This window comes from Pelodiscus sinensis, chromosome 2 (genome assembly GCF_049634645.1).
Source record: "Pelodiscus sinensis isolate JC-2024 chromosome 2, ASM4963464v1, whole genome shotgun sequence".
Classification (NCBI taxonomy): domain Eukaryota; kingdom Metazoa; phylum Chordata; order Testudines; family Trionychidae; genus Pelodiscus; species Pelodiscus sinensis.
Window position 1 is genome coordinate 185,249,876 of NC_134712.1, and position 16,189 is coordinate 185,266,064.

Below are 16,189 nucleotides of genomic sequence, written 5' to 3' on the forward strand. Positions count from 1 at the left end.
GATCTTGTATATCGAGGACAAGGGTAACATTACAATGCCAATTATCTCACAAAATGCCTCATTATCACTCAGTTATCCCCAGTTTACTCAATGCTCTCACGGTACTGGGAGAAGTGTCATGCTATATATACCAAGACATAATATATTGCAGGGAAATCCACAAGATAACTCAGTCATAATTTACCCTGCTGTTCAAAAGAGCAGTCTTGTGAATGCTCTGTAAAGCAGAATGATGTTTGCTTTTCTCTTGAAGCAGGAGATATTTATGTACAGTGTAAGTCGCTATATAAGTTGCACCTTCTTCCACTTACTTCTTCTATCCTTTTCTATGTACAGTTCCCATTCTTTACAATTATTATTTTTAAACAAATCTACTATGTCTAGCAATGTTTCTAACTGAGGGAGCTTTCTGTAAGTATTTCCTTCTAGTTAACATGAAAACACTTCCTTCCTCTCTTGACAATGACACAAGCTCTTCTCTAGTCTGTCTAAAACATTACACCGGCCAGGGTTTCTCAAATGTAAATCTTTCTCCTGACCTCCTCTCAGGGGCCTGGAATCCTTTGGGCTTTGTAGCAACTAGTGTTTCTCTAGATATGCTTCCTCTCCTCTGCTCTTCCTACTGATAAATTTACCTTTCCTTGTTAGAAAGACTTTGATAAATCTCTGAATGCATTCAGCCACAGGACATTTATTATTATCTAAACTTGATAATGCCTGAACAGTTCACTATTGCTATCTATTTTATTTCCATATACAAAAGTATAAATTTGTGGACCCATGGGATGAACTCCCATTTGCATTGGTGTTTTTTAATTTTGCAAAAAGGACAGACACTCAATCTGATAAAGATGCTGTTACCTGATTGCTCTGCATATTCAATAGTGATGAGGCTTTAGAACTACAGAAGAAACATCATTTGCAAAGAGTCAAAGACTCCCCCCCCCCCGAAAAAAAATCCCCCTGACACCAGAATAAATCAAATAGACCAAGGGATTCACCTTGCAAAGCCAACTCCCCTGCTGACTCCATTAGCATCTCTTAATATTCTGGTGGAAATGACATGTCCGAAGGGTTTCAGCATATTCTCCAATTCCTGCTCGTCCATGGAAATGGGTAAATTTGAGATGTATAGGTTAGTTGGGTCTTGCTCTTGTTGCTAAGATAAAACAAAAAGAAGAGCCTTGATTAAACTCAGTACTAGAACAAACTGTGGCCCCCAATATCCAAAATTGTTGGGTACTCAAAATAATGCAATGCTAAGAAACCATAACATGATTAGTAGCAGAGCTCTGAAAGCTATTCACAGCTGACAATTTATCTGTCAAATATAGCCTGCTAAGGTTCATGCATGTGCTTCTCTTTCCAGAACTGAGCAGTCCCATCTAACTCAATAGGATCGTTCAGGTTCAGGACATTACACATGCACAAGTGTTTTCAGGACTTTGGCCGGATTTAGAAAGTTGGCTGAACAGCACATGATTTCCACCTATGTGTTCACTGCTCAAAAATATTCAGCACATGTTGTATGCAGAGACTTATATACCAGCCTGAAGACTGTTTGCAACTTGGTAACTATGGCTATGTCTAACTGTGGCTTTTGCCGTAAGAGCCTATGCAAATGAAGTGTGGATTAGCATATTGCCACACTTCATTTGCATAATTTATTAACGCTGTTTTTGTGCAAAAACAAGCAGAATGGACTCTTTTTTTTGGCGCAAAAACCCTGTTTTGCACAAGATCCTTATGCCTCTCCGGAATCTTGCAAAAAACGGTGGCTTGTGTGCGTCAAAGGCAGGTGCCATACTGCTTGTTTTTGCACAAAAAACCCTTGCGTAAAAACAGCTTGAATAAATTATGCAAATGAAATGTGGTGATATGCTAATGAGCTTCATTTGCATAGACTCTTGCAGCAAAAGCCGCAGTGTAGACAAAGTCTATGAGTAAGGTTAGCTGAAAACAGAGAAGTATTTTGTGGAATTTTTCCAAAAAGCTCTATCGAGGAATTTTGCCTTGAATGTTCGATATTTCCAATTCAAACTTCAAGATGTTTTGACTATATATGCTTTATTTCTTTATTGGATTAACATAGTTCTTAGAATATGTTAAAATGTGAATACACAAGACTACACATTTGAAAATCATATTCTATTAATACTCAAGAGTATTAGTTTAAAATGGCAGTTTTGGCAAACATTCCTGCTCGTAAACTTTCTAAAATACTCTCAGAAAGGGAACACAAAACACAGGTGCAGCAAAAACATTTCAAACTATGAAGAAAGGCCCTGTCTACACACAAACTTGCATCTATTTAATTAAACCAATTCAGTTAAACACCTGTACGGACACACTTTGTTTTGGTTTAAGAGCAGATTATTTCGCTTTAACTTATATGTGTTTCTAATCAATTTAGGGCTGCTTTATATCTAATACACTACACTTGCACTACTGAATCGCTGTAAAGCTTCAGTATAGACACTACCTATGCTGATGGTTGGAATTCTCCTGTTGGTATAGATAATCCAGCTCCCTGAGTAGGAGGAGGATGAAAGAATTCTTCTGTCAACCTAGTGCTGTCTACATTGGGAGTTAGTTCAGTAGAGTTATTCCTCTCAGGAGGTGTAGATTTTTCATGTGCCCCTGAGAGATGCACTACACCAATGTAAATTCCAAGTGTAGATCAGGCCTTAGGCTAACCCAAATAAGTCTGATTTAAACTAGGGATGTAAAATCCCATTTAACTGGTTAACCAATTAAGGGGAAGTGCTCCAGCAAAGCTGCACTGGAGTAATATCTGCCCCCCGATGGGCTGCAGCAGCCCATGCCTGCCACCCAGAACCTGCCATACACAGCCGGCTGCTCCGGATGCCCAGAATAGCACCTGCCTTTGACGCACACAAGCCACTGCAGACAGGGACAGCTCAGGACACACAGTTAACCTTTCACATCTGTAGTTTAAACCAAACTCAAAATGTCTATACGAGTTTAGCTAAATTGATTTGGCACGAGTTTAGCTAAATGAACTTTAAAATCACACCTTCAGTTAACCCACTGCATTTTGGTTTGTGGACAAGCATATAAGATCCCATGCATCAGGCCAAACATATGAACAACAACATGCAAACCCAAGAAGCCTGTTTCTCCACCTCTTTGCCCCTCATTCACCCCCTGTAAAGTAAACCATCACTATGAGTCAGTAGGGAATTCTGATTTTGTGGCCATTTATACCCACCGTACAAAGGTATAAATGAAAACAAAAGGCGCAATCCTGCAGAGAAAAAAGTCCAAAGGATTTCTGAAAGTTTCAAGGCAAGAGCTGGGTGACTATAGCAGTTCAGTAATGCATATCTCTGCCATACACATGTAGCTGATTTTTGCCTTTAATGTATGGAAGATGAACATAAGATTATAAATTCAGAGAGACCCAGCTCCGTCTCACTATAAATTGCTCCTAATACACTTGGCATCAAATAACTATATTGAACTGGAAATACAATAGAGAAACAGAATAGTACTATGTCTAACAATGGTAATAAGCAGTCAACTTACTTTATCACTTAAACACTTTAGGAATTCTATTAACATTTAATTATATTACATATATAAACACATATACACAGTTTATACACACGTGAATATGAAAACATCCATACATCAGAAATGTAATGGTGCCTGATACTCTATTTCAGTGACATGTGCATTGTTGCCAACTCTCACAATTATATAAAGAGTCTCACAATATTTGATGTTTTTCTTAAAGCCCCAGATCCCTGGAATAGGTCAGTGGGGGAGAATCTCAGTTTACCTTTAAAAAAAAAAAGGAGGCTCCATTTATACACACTTGAAAACATGAACCCTACAAGCTCAAAACCCTCAATAGTAGCATTTCTTATGTTTAGAGTCTCCTGGTTTTTAGCCAACCTCACACTTTTTGGTATCTAATTCATGAATGCTTGGCACTGGAAATGCTACATGTGATAAATTGCATATTACCTCCTAAGCCCTGTCCATAATGCATCTCCACCAAAATTACCACACCTCAAAGCAGTCTGAAATAGCCACCATTTTATAAAGTGGAAATAGCGGGAGCCCTGTGGTATGGAACATGTTGGTTGTAATTTTATTTACCCACAGGTATGAACAAGACTCAGTAATGAAAACAGAACCTCACACTTGAATATTCTACTGAAATAGAATTGTTTCAGCGAGCATGAGAGAGGCTATCAACTCTCTGATGCATAACTCTGTATTTTCTCAATTATTCTATTCTCTGTATTCTGGTTATAGGTCTAACTTGCACTACAGATTGAACCCCTCTTAACTGGTCTCTCTGGTCTGGTTACATGCCTGCCCCACAAGGACCAGGGATATTCCAGGACCAGAGAGTCCCATGGAGGGCTGGTAGCTGGGAGCCCTGCAGCAGGACTGGAGACCAGTAGAAGGGCTGCCCTGTCGCAGTGAAACTGGGAGCCTAAGAGCAGGGCTGACCCTGTGGCGACACTGCAGGGAGAGTGCGCCAGGGGACCGGGAGGCATTAGGGCTGCCTAGTGTGCTGGAGCCTGGCAGCAAAACTGCCCAACAAGACCAGGAGGCAGTGGGGTTGCCCAGCGGTGGAGCTGGGAACCCGGCACTGGGACCGCCCGGCAGCACAACCAGGAGTCCTTAATTCCTGCTGCCGACCAGTGGCTCAGCTATGTGGCGGAACTGGGAGGCAGCGGGGCTGCCTCATGCAGCCAGGAGCCTGAGCCCAAGGCTGCCTGGTGGTGAGGGCAGGAATCTGGAAGTGGGGCTTGTGCCTGGCAGAGCTGCCAGGTGAGACTGGGAGGCAGCAGGGCTGCCCCAAAAGGCTGAAGCCCAAGCAGGGCTGCAACCTGGCAGCACAGCTGAACTCCAGCAGTGGGGCTGCCCCATGAGACCAGGAGCCCGGCAGCAAGTCTGTGCTTGTGGTGGCTGGGCTGCCACGGTGGGGCTGAGAGTACTGCGCTGAGGGGCCGGCAGCAGGGGAAAGCTGGATGGGAGGCTGGTAGAAAAGCCATAGCTGGGGGGACTGGTGGTGGAGAGGGCCAGAAATGACCTTCCCTGGTCTAGGAAAATTCTTCATCACGGACCTGAGGGCGCTGGACCAGGGAGGTCCAACCTGTACTCTCTCTCTCTCTCTCTCTCTCTCTCTCTCTATATATATATATAAAATGGTAGAATATAGTGATCTGTAAGCACGCATTAGTTGATTAATCCAAACAGTTAACCAATCAAAAGGCAGAGGTTTGCATAATGATCGGATTGTTTCTGAACTACACTGCCTGTGAAATTGCAGATCTCTGGTCTAATTAGGCTCTGTCTGAGATCACGTCGCTGCTTTAATTGACTCCACTGCTCAGCATTTTCAAAACAAAGATACTTCTTAATCGTCCCTCTTCTTTCAGCTACAGTAAAGTAACACTTCACAATATACACACAGAAAAGTGCTGAAAAGGGAAAGCGCTTTTAAGAAGTTTAATTAATTAATCTAATTTTTAACTCATAATATGCCTTCCTTGTTCCTCGCCTCCCTCTTTTTCTCCACCTCCAAATATCAGCCAGGTTTATAGTCTCAGACTGTATCACACGATTTGTCTTCACATTGCTGACATTGTAACATTCCTAGCCCCTCATTCCCAATTCAGTTATGAAATGCAATATAAGCAAAAAATGTATTTTAGTGACTGTGGAGGGAAACAATCTTCTGATCTATAAAAGGGATGGGGCATGAGGGAAGGTTTAAAAGAAAGGAGAGGAAGGCAGGTGATTATAGGAGTTGAGAAAGGCTGGAGGCACGCTGGTTTTTTTTTTTTCCATTTTCAAGATCAGTTTACTTTTCAACACTTTGCCCCTTTTGGGTTTTATTTCCTCCCCTATAAAATATGATCACTCATTTATGCACATTTTACTATAATAATATCTTAAGAACATTCTCTGTTTTTCTAATTCCTATCTGTAAAGCCCTGCAAATCCACAGATATTTGCAGCTCATTTTTGTGAATACAGTTGTAGACGTGGACATAAAGAATGCGGTGCAGACAGGGGAAAGGAGGGGCATGACCATGAAAAGTTTGGGGACTGCTTCCTTTAATGATTTGCCCAAGGTCACATAGAAACCAATGTCAAAGCCTAGATTACAATCCACTTTCCTGACTGAGCTCCAGCTGTAAGCAGTGTACCATGCTGCCTCTGGCATTAAGGCCCCCATAATTCTTTTTAAACACAGAGGACTCTTCCTCTGTGGATTGGGTATTACAATACCTGCATTTTGCTCTCTCTCTATAATTTTTTCCTGTGTGAGGACAGAGTGACATCATCATGTCACACTGCATTCTGCCACCCCGTTGCCTTCAGCTGCCCTGCCTCCTCCCTCCCTCTCTCTGTCCCCTCCCCAGTACTCCACAGGTGGAACCTGCGAGCTATGCACCCTTCCCCGTCTCCACACCCCAGATCCCTCATACACATCCTTGGCTGAGACCCCACACCTCAGCCTGCTCACTCACCCCCCTGCTGGGACCTCCCTCAGTCCCCTCACACATCCCTTCCACCAAGACCCTGCACTTCCAGCCTGCTCTTGCACCCTCCTCCGGCCAGAGAGAGGGGAGTTGGCGAGCATAGTGAGCAGGGGGCACAGCCCCCTAGTAACTCTGCATCTTTGTGTTCTGGATTCCCTGGTTCCTGAATGACACACACACTTTCCCTCCTCCCCAGTTTCATCAATCACTTTCCCTTCTCCTCATTAGTAACCTTCCTTTTGCAAAAGATATCTTCCATGCCAAAATGTGTCTGTATAACACTCCTCAAAGAAACCCAGGATGATAAGGCACCTCACCTCTATCTGTCTTCACACAAAGCAGTTTTCTCTGCATCTACTAGGGACCAGCACCCCAAAAGCATTAACCCCTAGCAGCATGTGCAAGATTTTCCTGGCCCCTGCAGACCTTGCGCGTTCCACACAGATAGCAATGCTTAAAGAGTGTTCCCTACAGTGTTCAGCTCCATCTTCTCTGAACACTCAAAGAATTACCAGGCCTGCTGTTCCCAAAGGAACACTATACACCAGTAGGCACAATATAATTCAGGACTACCACTTTGCTTAATAACCCAGCTCTTACAGATATTAACAGTGAAAATAAGAGTAAAAGTTTATTGTCGAGGAAAAGAGATTCAAGTAACAGTACGAATATTGGAAACAAATGGCTGCATATAAAACAAAATCACACATTCTAGAAAGCATGTTAACAGGATAATCTCCTTTCTAAAAAAGTTTCTCTCAGCCAAAGGCCTTGAGCATTTTCAGTAAAGACCGGCTGAAACCCCTTTTTTCATGAAGCAAAACCACTATCCTTTTAGTTCCTCATTGACAGGTGCCCAGATGTCATTGTTGCTTCCCAAATATAACCACACTAACCTTTGAAATACAGCCACAGACAGGGCTCCTTCTACCCTGCTGTTTGTCTCTTCCTGTCACATTCTTTCCTAAGTCCCCAGGATCCTTCATTTGCATTCACTTCATACTGGTGAAGGGATACCCATTGTGAATGAGACAATCTTCAGTTTACACATACACAGGTAGATGGGTATTTATCTCTTGCTAGTGACCTTTACCTTTAAGAACATATTTTCAGCATCTGTGCTGAACTCCTTATACATCACCCACCCATAAATTTTGCAATTATATTCACGACTAGCAGGACACCAGCTTTCATTTGAGAGCTCACATGCCATTCTTTGATAAACAAGAATGTACACCCAGACTTAGTAGATTTCTATAACCTTCCTGCACACCATTGCTGGTTGGGTCACAGAACAATTGTTGAGCCAGAACCACAAGCCCAAGCTCTTCAAAAACTTTGGGCCTCAAAGAGGTGTATTACTAGTCAGGAAAGCCTACATGGAGTTACTGGGAACTTCGGAGTCCATACCTGGAATTGAGATGTAACATTGAACCCTTACTTCGAGAAAGGGAGACTCCCAAACCGGACATTCCAACACTAGAGGGGGATTTTAAGTCAGGGTCTGAATACTGTGGCTCAGGCCTCTCCTCTTTCATTTCAATCTGGTTTTGGCTTTTTGCACCATTCTTTGTAAACCCTCTTTCTTCTGTGGGGCTATTGATGTCACACTCATGTTTTAAACTGACTTGTCATTGTCATTCTATAAATAGAACCAGCTGTTCTATTTGTAAGAAGAGGGACTGAGCTTCTGATGTGAAGAAAAGCACTTCACCTATATAATAAATCAGTAAGAGGACTTGTACAGATGAAGTGCTAATACTGAAGAAGAGGATGGAAGGAAGAAAGGTAAATATACCCCTCTCCCCCAGGCACATACACACCTGAAGTAAAGGTTACACATAAACCACTACTTACTTAGCCTGTAGATCAGTGTGGTAGCCTCAGCCTTTCTGTACCACTTACACAGTGTGTATTGGTGTTGGTATTACCACACATTGTGCTTCCTCAATGCACTCCATGCTGACAAGATCCCTTTCATGCTGCAGGAGAGTGAAGACACATTTCTGCAGAGTCACCCAATATAGCTCCTATATAGGGCTAAAGCAATACAGAAAGCCTGGTAATGGCTCGCTTCACTGTTACTAATTTCACCCAGACTGAATCATCTTCTCTTAGTATCAAAGAGAGTCTGTTTTAACAGCACATACAGGATCACATTTTTCAGTCCCGAACTGTAGTTTTTGTTCATACAGGTGATTTCATTCCCATCTTTGCCAGGGTACTCATCTTGTTGATACATACATGTCTTCTGCATGCAAAACTGATCTATTCCTATGTCATAGGGTTCCCTGTCTTCAGTGTCAGGCTACAGCAGAAAAGGTGGACTTGACTCTGTTTCCCTCCTCCAAAGTTCCCAGTAACTCCATGTAGGCTTTCCTGACTAGTAATACACCTCTTTGAGGCCAGTTTATGGCAAAATCATAGTGCAAGTAGTCATAAACAAAGCCCCAACACAAAATCCATTTAGGATACCTCTCCACAGTGGCTATAATCCCTGAAATTCCACATCCTTTAATCCATCAATGCCCCATATACTATACTTGGTGTCTTCTATGACACCAAGGCTCTTCATCAGTCCTTTCTGCCAGGACAGCTCTTCCAGCTGGAGTGAAACCCTGCTCCTCCCACAGGGAACCCCAATGGCCTCTCTGTGAGAGTACATCCATCACTTCTCCTGTTCCATTAACCTCCCATGTCCTAGACAAGCCAACAGGCAAGTATTTCCGTGGCTCCCCTGGCTCCAGCTCTCCAGTTTGGAGATCTCAGTGAGATCTCAGCTGTGGTTTTCCAGTTTAGAAAACCTTGCAGGGAACTCCCTCTACTGCTCTTTGGTGTTCAGCTCTCTAGCTTGGGGAGATCAGCCAACAAATCCTATTCCTGCTGCCATAAGCATTCCCATAGGAACCTCCAACCACTTCCTTCTGGGACATCCTGCTTTCTGGCAGTTCTCACCTGCCAATCTCTCACTCTTACGCAGTTCTCACCTGCCTTTTTCCCTGACTGTCCATGGCAGCTCTGACTCACTAGCTCTCTCCCAGCCTCTAGTACCCACGTGCTCTCTTTGAAGAACAAATGTGGGTTAGCTAACCAGACACAGGTGCGCTGGCTTCTTCCTTGGAAGGGCCAGAGTCACTCTGCCACATCCCAATTAGTGTGCACACACATACACACAGAGAAAGGAGGACTGCAAGGGTGGGGATTCACAAATCTAAGGCCAGTTGTGTCGCCGTCTGAAAATGTAACCTTAAAGGTTAAAACATTTAACACAGTAGATTAACAGTTCATTAAAAACAATATTTAGACTAAATCTCAGCATCAGAATTTTTCAAACACTTGGCAGCAACTGTCCGGCTGTAAAGAGTTGAGCTTTAGAGGAGTCAGGAGGATGTGTGTTGGAGAAGTGGATTAAAACTGCATTGGCAGTTAGGAAGATCTGAGTCAGGCATTCAGCTGGGAAGGGCTGAGCCAAAAAGATCTCAGAGCTTTATTATAGGGGCAGGCTGAAATATTCCACACAGCTGAAGTTTAGAGGTTATAAAACACATATGAGGGCCTGCTGAGACCTTGGGATGCTGTTTTCTTATGTTTGACCCTGACATTTCTTGATGGAAAAAAGGCTGTATTCATATGGGGTTTCCCACTGCAGTCTTTGGAAGAACTGGGAACATAAATGTTTTTTGTGAACAATTGTGATATTTGGCTGCTAATGAGGGATGCAACTGAGATTCTTAGGCTCCAAGTATTCTGCCCATGCCATCTTATGTCATTTATTCTCTGATAATATGCTTTTCGGCTCAGTAGTGTTGCTTTGGAACTGATTTATTTAAATCACTAGCCTCATGTCAATTTGAACCAAACAGATCTTGGTTTACTAAGGAATCCTGTGAATTAATTCACCTTATTAACAATCCATCATAACTCCCTGGAGCATTTTGCAAAAGGGAGGTAACCACTGACTATCAGTTAAAAGGAGTTTCAGTTTACATTTTCCAGACTGACTTTGGATACTCTGAGCACAACATTGTGGTAGCTAGTTTTGTGTCACTTTTCAAAGTCCTCTTTACATAAGCTTAGCCAGGTTTGATATTTATGGGTTATATGCAAATTGCCTTTCCCTTGAATAATTAGATACTACCACTTTCATCATACTGAGACTGAAACTGATCAATATCAGTTACAGATTGCCATTAGAATCTTTGTAACCTCATCCAGAAGATTTTAAGCACAAATTGCTTCAAATGATACACAATTATTACTTTTTCTGTCATGCTGTTTAGTGCTACCTTTAAATAACAAACAGATGCATCCTTATGGAGGAAACCATCCGCATGTCACTGAATTGCCCTTTAAAATATAGTTGTAACACACATTTCTCATTTCTTGACAATATGGTTCAAATTGTAGTGTTATGTATCTTTAGTCTTATGCTTGGAGTCCCAATTTATATGATCAATGTCAGTCTGGATTTAGGACAAGTCAAAGCTGAAAGAATGCAGAGAAGACTCAATCATTTATTTCTTTTTGTGGACTCATGTTCAAAATGTCTTCCTGTTTTTTAGTATTGACAATTTTTTTTGAAATTGTAGGTGAGGGGACCCTTCTAGGACATTTGAAAAATATATCATATATGGAAACTGATTTGGTTTGTATTTGACTGGCTAGTCATAGTCTGTGACCTTTAATCTGGAAGGTCAAATTCAATCAATTCCATGAATGAGAACTGAACGGTTTTTCCAGAATTTCATTTTTGTCATTTCTACTTTCTTTTTCTTTCTTCTTGTTTTCACAGACTGGCATTACTGCCAACATTATCAAACTTCATGACATCTCAGAAAATCAGGACACTAATGTCTAACTATAAACAGAGGTGCCCAATTTTCAGTAAGCAAGTCTAACATTCTGATCCCAAACATTTTGACCCTTCTCATTAATTTTATACATGAAATAGTATAACATTCCACTGCATTCTTCACAAAGCAAACTTCTCATTTCTCCTTTACAAATGAACTGTACCCATTTGGCTTGACAGAGGATTCTAAAACTTAAAGGAAATGTATATCCAACTTCCACATCACAGCAGTTTAAAAAGCAGGCATGTCAGGGAACATTTTTGCTATATAGCAAATTTGGATTATATTTAAGGTTATGGGCTGGAATGTCAACTGGTGTAAATCGGCTTCATTGAAATTAATGACGCTAAACTGATTTACACCAGGTGATGGTGACCCAGTGGTTTTTTAAAAATTAAAACTGCTCTTATAAAAATGCTACAATAACAGTCCAAATTACTTAGGCTTAAAACAGTGTTACTGAAATAGTTTGGCCATTACCATAATAGAGTTAGATAAACAGAATGCCCCAATTCACTTTGCCAGCATTCACAAGCCCTTTTTTGTTGGCATTCCTTTGGGTGGACACATTTTTAACAGCGAGAGTGTTCTCAGAAAACAAAGCTGTTATGAACAGAGAGATGACAGCAGCTGGAGGTATCCAGTGCAGCATTATACCTGCTTAGGGGAACTCACCACTGACAGAAAGCTGATAAGGCTGTACCAGTTGCCTCCCCATTGCTACCAATGGAGAGAAAATAGAGATGTTATGACAATCCATGGCATGCAAGGAACATGGCAGAGCAACACAATGCATCTTTCCCTGGAACAAGGTGCCTAAGGACACTTGTGCCAGTGGTTAGAGTTTTTCCCCATCAGGTTTAACTTGCGCTTAGAGGATCAGGAAGCCACTACTAATCACCAGTACATCCCCTCTTCATTGTGCCTGAGGTCTTCATGGACATCATAACTTGCCAATAGACTTCAATGGTGCTCCAGAAGGGCATAAGTGTTTGTTCGATCATGTGCTCTTTGAAGTTAATGGCAAAATTCCCATTGACTTGAAGAATGCATTTCAAGCTTTAGATCAGCTTGAAGGTTTGGGGCAAACAAATTTATATCTTTTTACCCATCACCATATGCATCTGCTTTTTGCCTTCTTAAAATTTCCATTTCAAGTCCATAATCAAATAAATGCTTAACTCGGATACATATACCTACATACAGTCTACAAAGAGTTAAGTTAATAAATATATTTCCACTATCTATAAATCAACAGAAAAATCTCATGAGAGTATCCCCACCAAAAATGGTCTCCTAATCTTTTTCACCATCTTTTTATGTTTCACTCAAGTAGATTTGAAAAATTATGAACGTTTTATGAACTGAAAAAAAGGGCTCACATGGGGTCATCCATTCAGGAAAGAAGAAGTTACTCACCTTGTGCTATAACGATGATTCTTTGAGATGTGTGCTCCACTGCAGATGTCTTTGCATCCCTGCACCAATGATCACAGAACTTTGGTAGCAGTGTCCATTCAGTCCCTGAATATGCTGCTCTTTGCTGGCCATGAACCAATGTGTGCAGGCAAACCCTTCTCTGTTCCTTCTCTACTGCGGAGTCAATGACAAAAAACTCTGACATTGAGGGTAGGAAGGCAAGTCATGGAGCACCCATAGGGGGACACATTTCAAAGAATCATCATTACTGCACAATGTGAGTAACAGCTTCTTATTTGAATAGTGTCCTTATAGGCGCTCCTCTGTAGCTGACTCCTGAGCAGTAATTACCACTGGAGGCTGATTCTTCAGAGTTGAGTCTGTTACAGAAGATAACACCATGGCACTGAATCTGGCATCTGTAACTGAGTCCTCCAGGATGGCTTGATACACTGCAGAAGTACGTGCAGACAGCTAGGTACCTTCTCTGAAGATTTCTGATACAGAGATACTTTTTGAGAAGGCAGTAGAAAAGTGTGCATACTGAAGATGCAGTGCTACATTATGTATCTGGTAACAGAGCTTGATACTCTTCAAGATCTATTTTGAGAGTCTTTGGGCTGAAATCACTGTAGCTTTTGATCTAGCTGCAACTGCTAGGAAGAGTCTCAGATTTTCTATAAGTTCTTGTTTTGTCCGAATAGGTGACCAAGGAGCTCCTATGTTGAACATATGAAGGAAGGCTTCCCTATTATCTTGATGAGGTTTGGGGGGAGGGATAGCTCAGTGGTTTGAGCATTGGCCTGCTAAACCCAGGGTTGTGAGTTCAATCCTTGTGGAGGCCATTTAGGAATTTGGGGCAAAAATTCATCAGGAGATGGTACTTGGTCCTGCTGTGAAGGCAGGGGACTGGACTTGATGACCTTGCAAGGTCCCTTCCAGTTCTAGGAGATAGGCAATCTCCATGATTAAAGATAAACAGTTGGACGCTAAATAAGTTAAGTTATATGAAATGTACCAGTCATCTTGGGATTAAACTTCAGATGTTCTCTAAGAGTGACTCTGTCAGGGAAGTACACAGTGAAATGAGCTGCTATCTCCCCTATCCTTCTTGCTGAGGTAATAGTGATCACGAATGCCATCTTTATGGACAGGCAAAATAATGAATGATTGGCCATGGTGCAACTAGTGGTCTAGTCAGTCCTTTTAACAATAGGTTAAGACCCCACTGAGAAGTGGAAAATCTGGGTTGGGAAAGAGATTTGCTATGCCTGTGAGAAACATCTTCACAGGTGGAGAAGATTGAGTAGCCTTCTACCTGCTGATGGAAGATTGCAATTGCTGTTAGGTGAACTTTTAGAAAGCCAATAGAAAGACCCCATTTCCTAAGAGTTAACAGGTAGTCTAGGCTACCACCAGAGAGAATGCATTCAGAGTGGTGCCTTTGGGATAACACCTGATTTGAAATCTTTTCCACTTTTGTAGGTAGGTATCACAAGTACCTCTCTTCATACTGTTTAGTAACACCTGCTGTACCTCCTCAGAGTAAAATGTTTCTATGTGCTGGAATCATGAAGGAGCCAGATTTTGAGTCACGGACTCTGAAGGTCAGGATAGAGTGTGCATCTTTCATTTTGTGGACACAGAGCCAGCTATGATAGGTGAAGGTATGTCTGTTTGGGCCAATGTCGCCTTGCTCACTTTCTGATGATGAGAAGGAAGCAGGAAGATGGCAACAAATCATGGCCTCTGAGTGAACTTGGTATGAGGGCTCGGATACTGAACTGAGACAAGTCCTGTACATTAGTCACTGGAAAACCTATTGTGTAGTGGAAATATGGAGGCTCAGAGTATCAGAATAAGCAGTGTTTGTTGGCACTGAAAGGCTTGTACGAGCTGGGTCAGAGATGTGAACCTGGTAGCATGATCCATTAGTGTTTGGCATACTGCAGGCAGTACTAAAGTTCACATCCATGATCCTGCCTTCCCCCAGGCAGATCTATGTATTTGTGCCCTGGTGGTACTGGTGTTACTTTGCCTGTGCCCACTAGGCAGCCTGACATGTCCTGTTGCCTTGGTACTAGAGATGTAAACGACTAGTTGATTATCCGATAACCAAGAGTGATGGGGGAGACTTCACCAGTGTACTCTGGCTGGCCTCCTGGCAGATGAAGAGCAGCAGATTCGTGGGCTAAATGGAGATTGCTATCAAAGTTCTCTGATCAGCTGTGCAGGGACACAGACACTCATACCATGGAGAACCCACAGGAATATTACTTGAAGAATAAAAGAAAAAGCCCAATCTGACCAATCAGATTGCATACACAGTCTTCAGTGAATACATACAGCAATTAGTTAACAAACAAGTCATAGCTTACATTTTTTTCTAATGGACTTCATTAAATAATTACAAACAAGCAAATTCATAAAAATCAACATGTAAATAGAAAAAGGGGAAATTATTTAAGTATGCTATTTGCATCAAATAATTTGATTAGCTCTATAGAGTAATAGTATTTATAAATACTGTTTTAATTAAAAACTTGACCTTTAAATTGAGTTCATAGTGTGTGCATATATGTTACGGAATTCTTTGCACTTTGCAAACTTTCAAATTGCTGCGCTATGTGATGTATTCAGCTTTCTTTTAATTAAGTTTGCCCATGGAAAGCACAGCATCTTTTAAACCTAAATAATGCTAGAACTGAATTATTATACATCTACTAAGTCTGATGCAGAATCTTCCATCATATATATTATCTGCCAATGCTGATTTGATTTTCCTCTCATCTTACACTGCAAATGCGAGAGTTACTACAGACTATGCCTTTTGAGCATTATATCAGATCTGTGGGTTGATATTTCCTTTTATTGTACACAGAATATTGTCATAATTCAACCAGAACTATCACAGACTGATGCAGAGACAATTATTCATATTTTTGTAACTTCTAGGTTATTTCAGTTTCTTGAGTTTATTGATTTCTAGAACAAATATGCATGCTTTCTAACTTGTACATAAGCAAATTTACCACATCACTGCAATTTTGAGGGTGTTCTGCTGGATTCGTATTCAATGTCAAATAAGTTTAAAGATTACTTTGATGCTTTATAAAGTTGCATATAATTTGTAAACCACATAGTTATCTCAGTGTCTGTTCCTGTAAGAGCCATTTTATTCCAAGAAATCACTTGAAAATTAATCTATAAAAATTCTGTAAGTACTACCTAGTTTCCTAGCATGCTCACTCTCAATTAAAAATTTACTGATGCCCACTATGACCGGGGTGCACATTGTTCTCTTGGACTAATTATAATTTCAAAATTTTCCCAATTTCTTTTACTCTATTTCTCACTGAGTCCTACTAAACTTTTGTGTTGCCT

At 41.3% G+C, this 16,189-nt stretch overlaps 1 protein-coding gene across 9 annotated transcripts in view; it reads right to left on the reverse strand.

The window, feature by feature from the left end:
• The window catches only part of RBMS3 (RNA binding motif single stranded interacting protein 3), a 995,810-nt gene that overhangs the window by 194,532 nt on the left and 785,089 nt on the right, over nt 1–16,189 (reverse strand). For all 9 annotated transcript variants that reach the window (XM_075921983.1, XM_075921980.1, XM_075921982.1 and 6 more), the window contains one exon: nt 1,002–1,159. In XM_075921983.1, the coding sequence (XP_075778098.1) occupies nt 1,002–1,159 (158 nt within the window). The remainder of the gene's footprint in view (nt 1–1,001; nt 1,160–16,189) is intronic.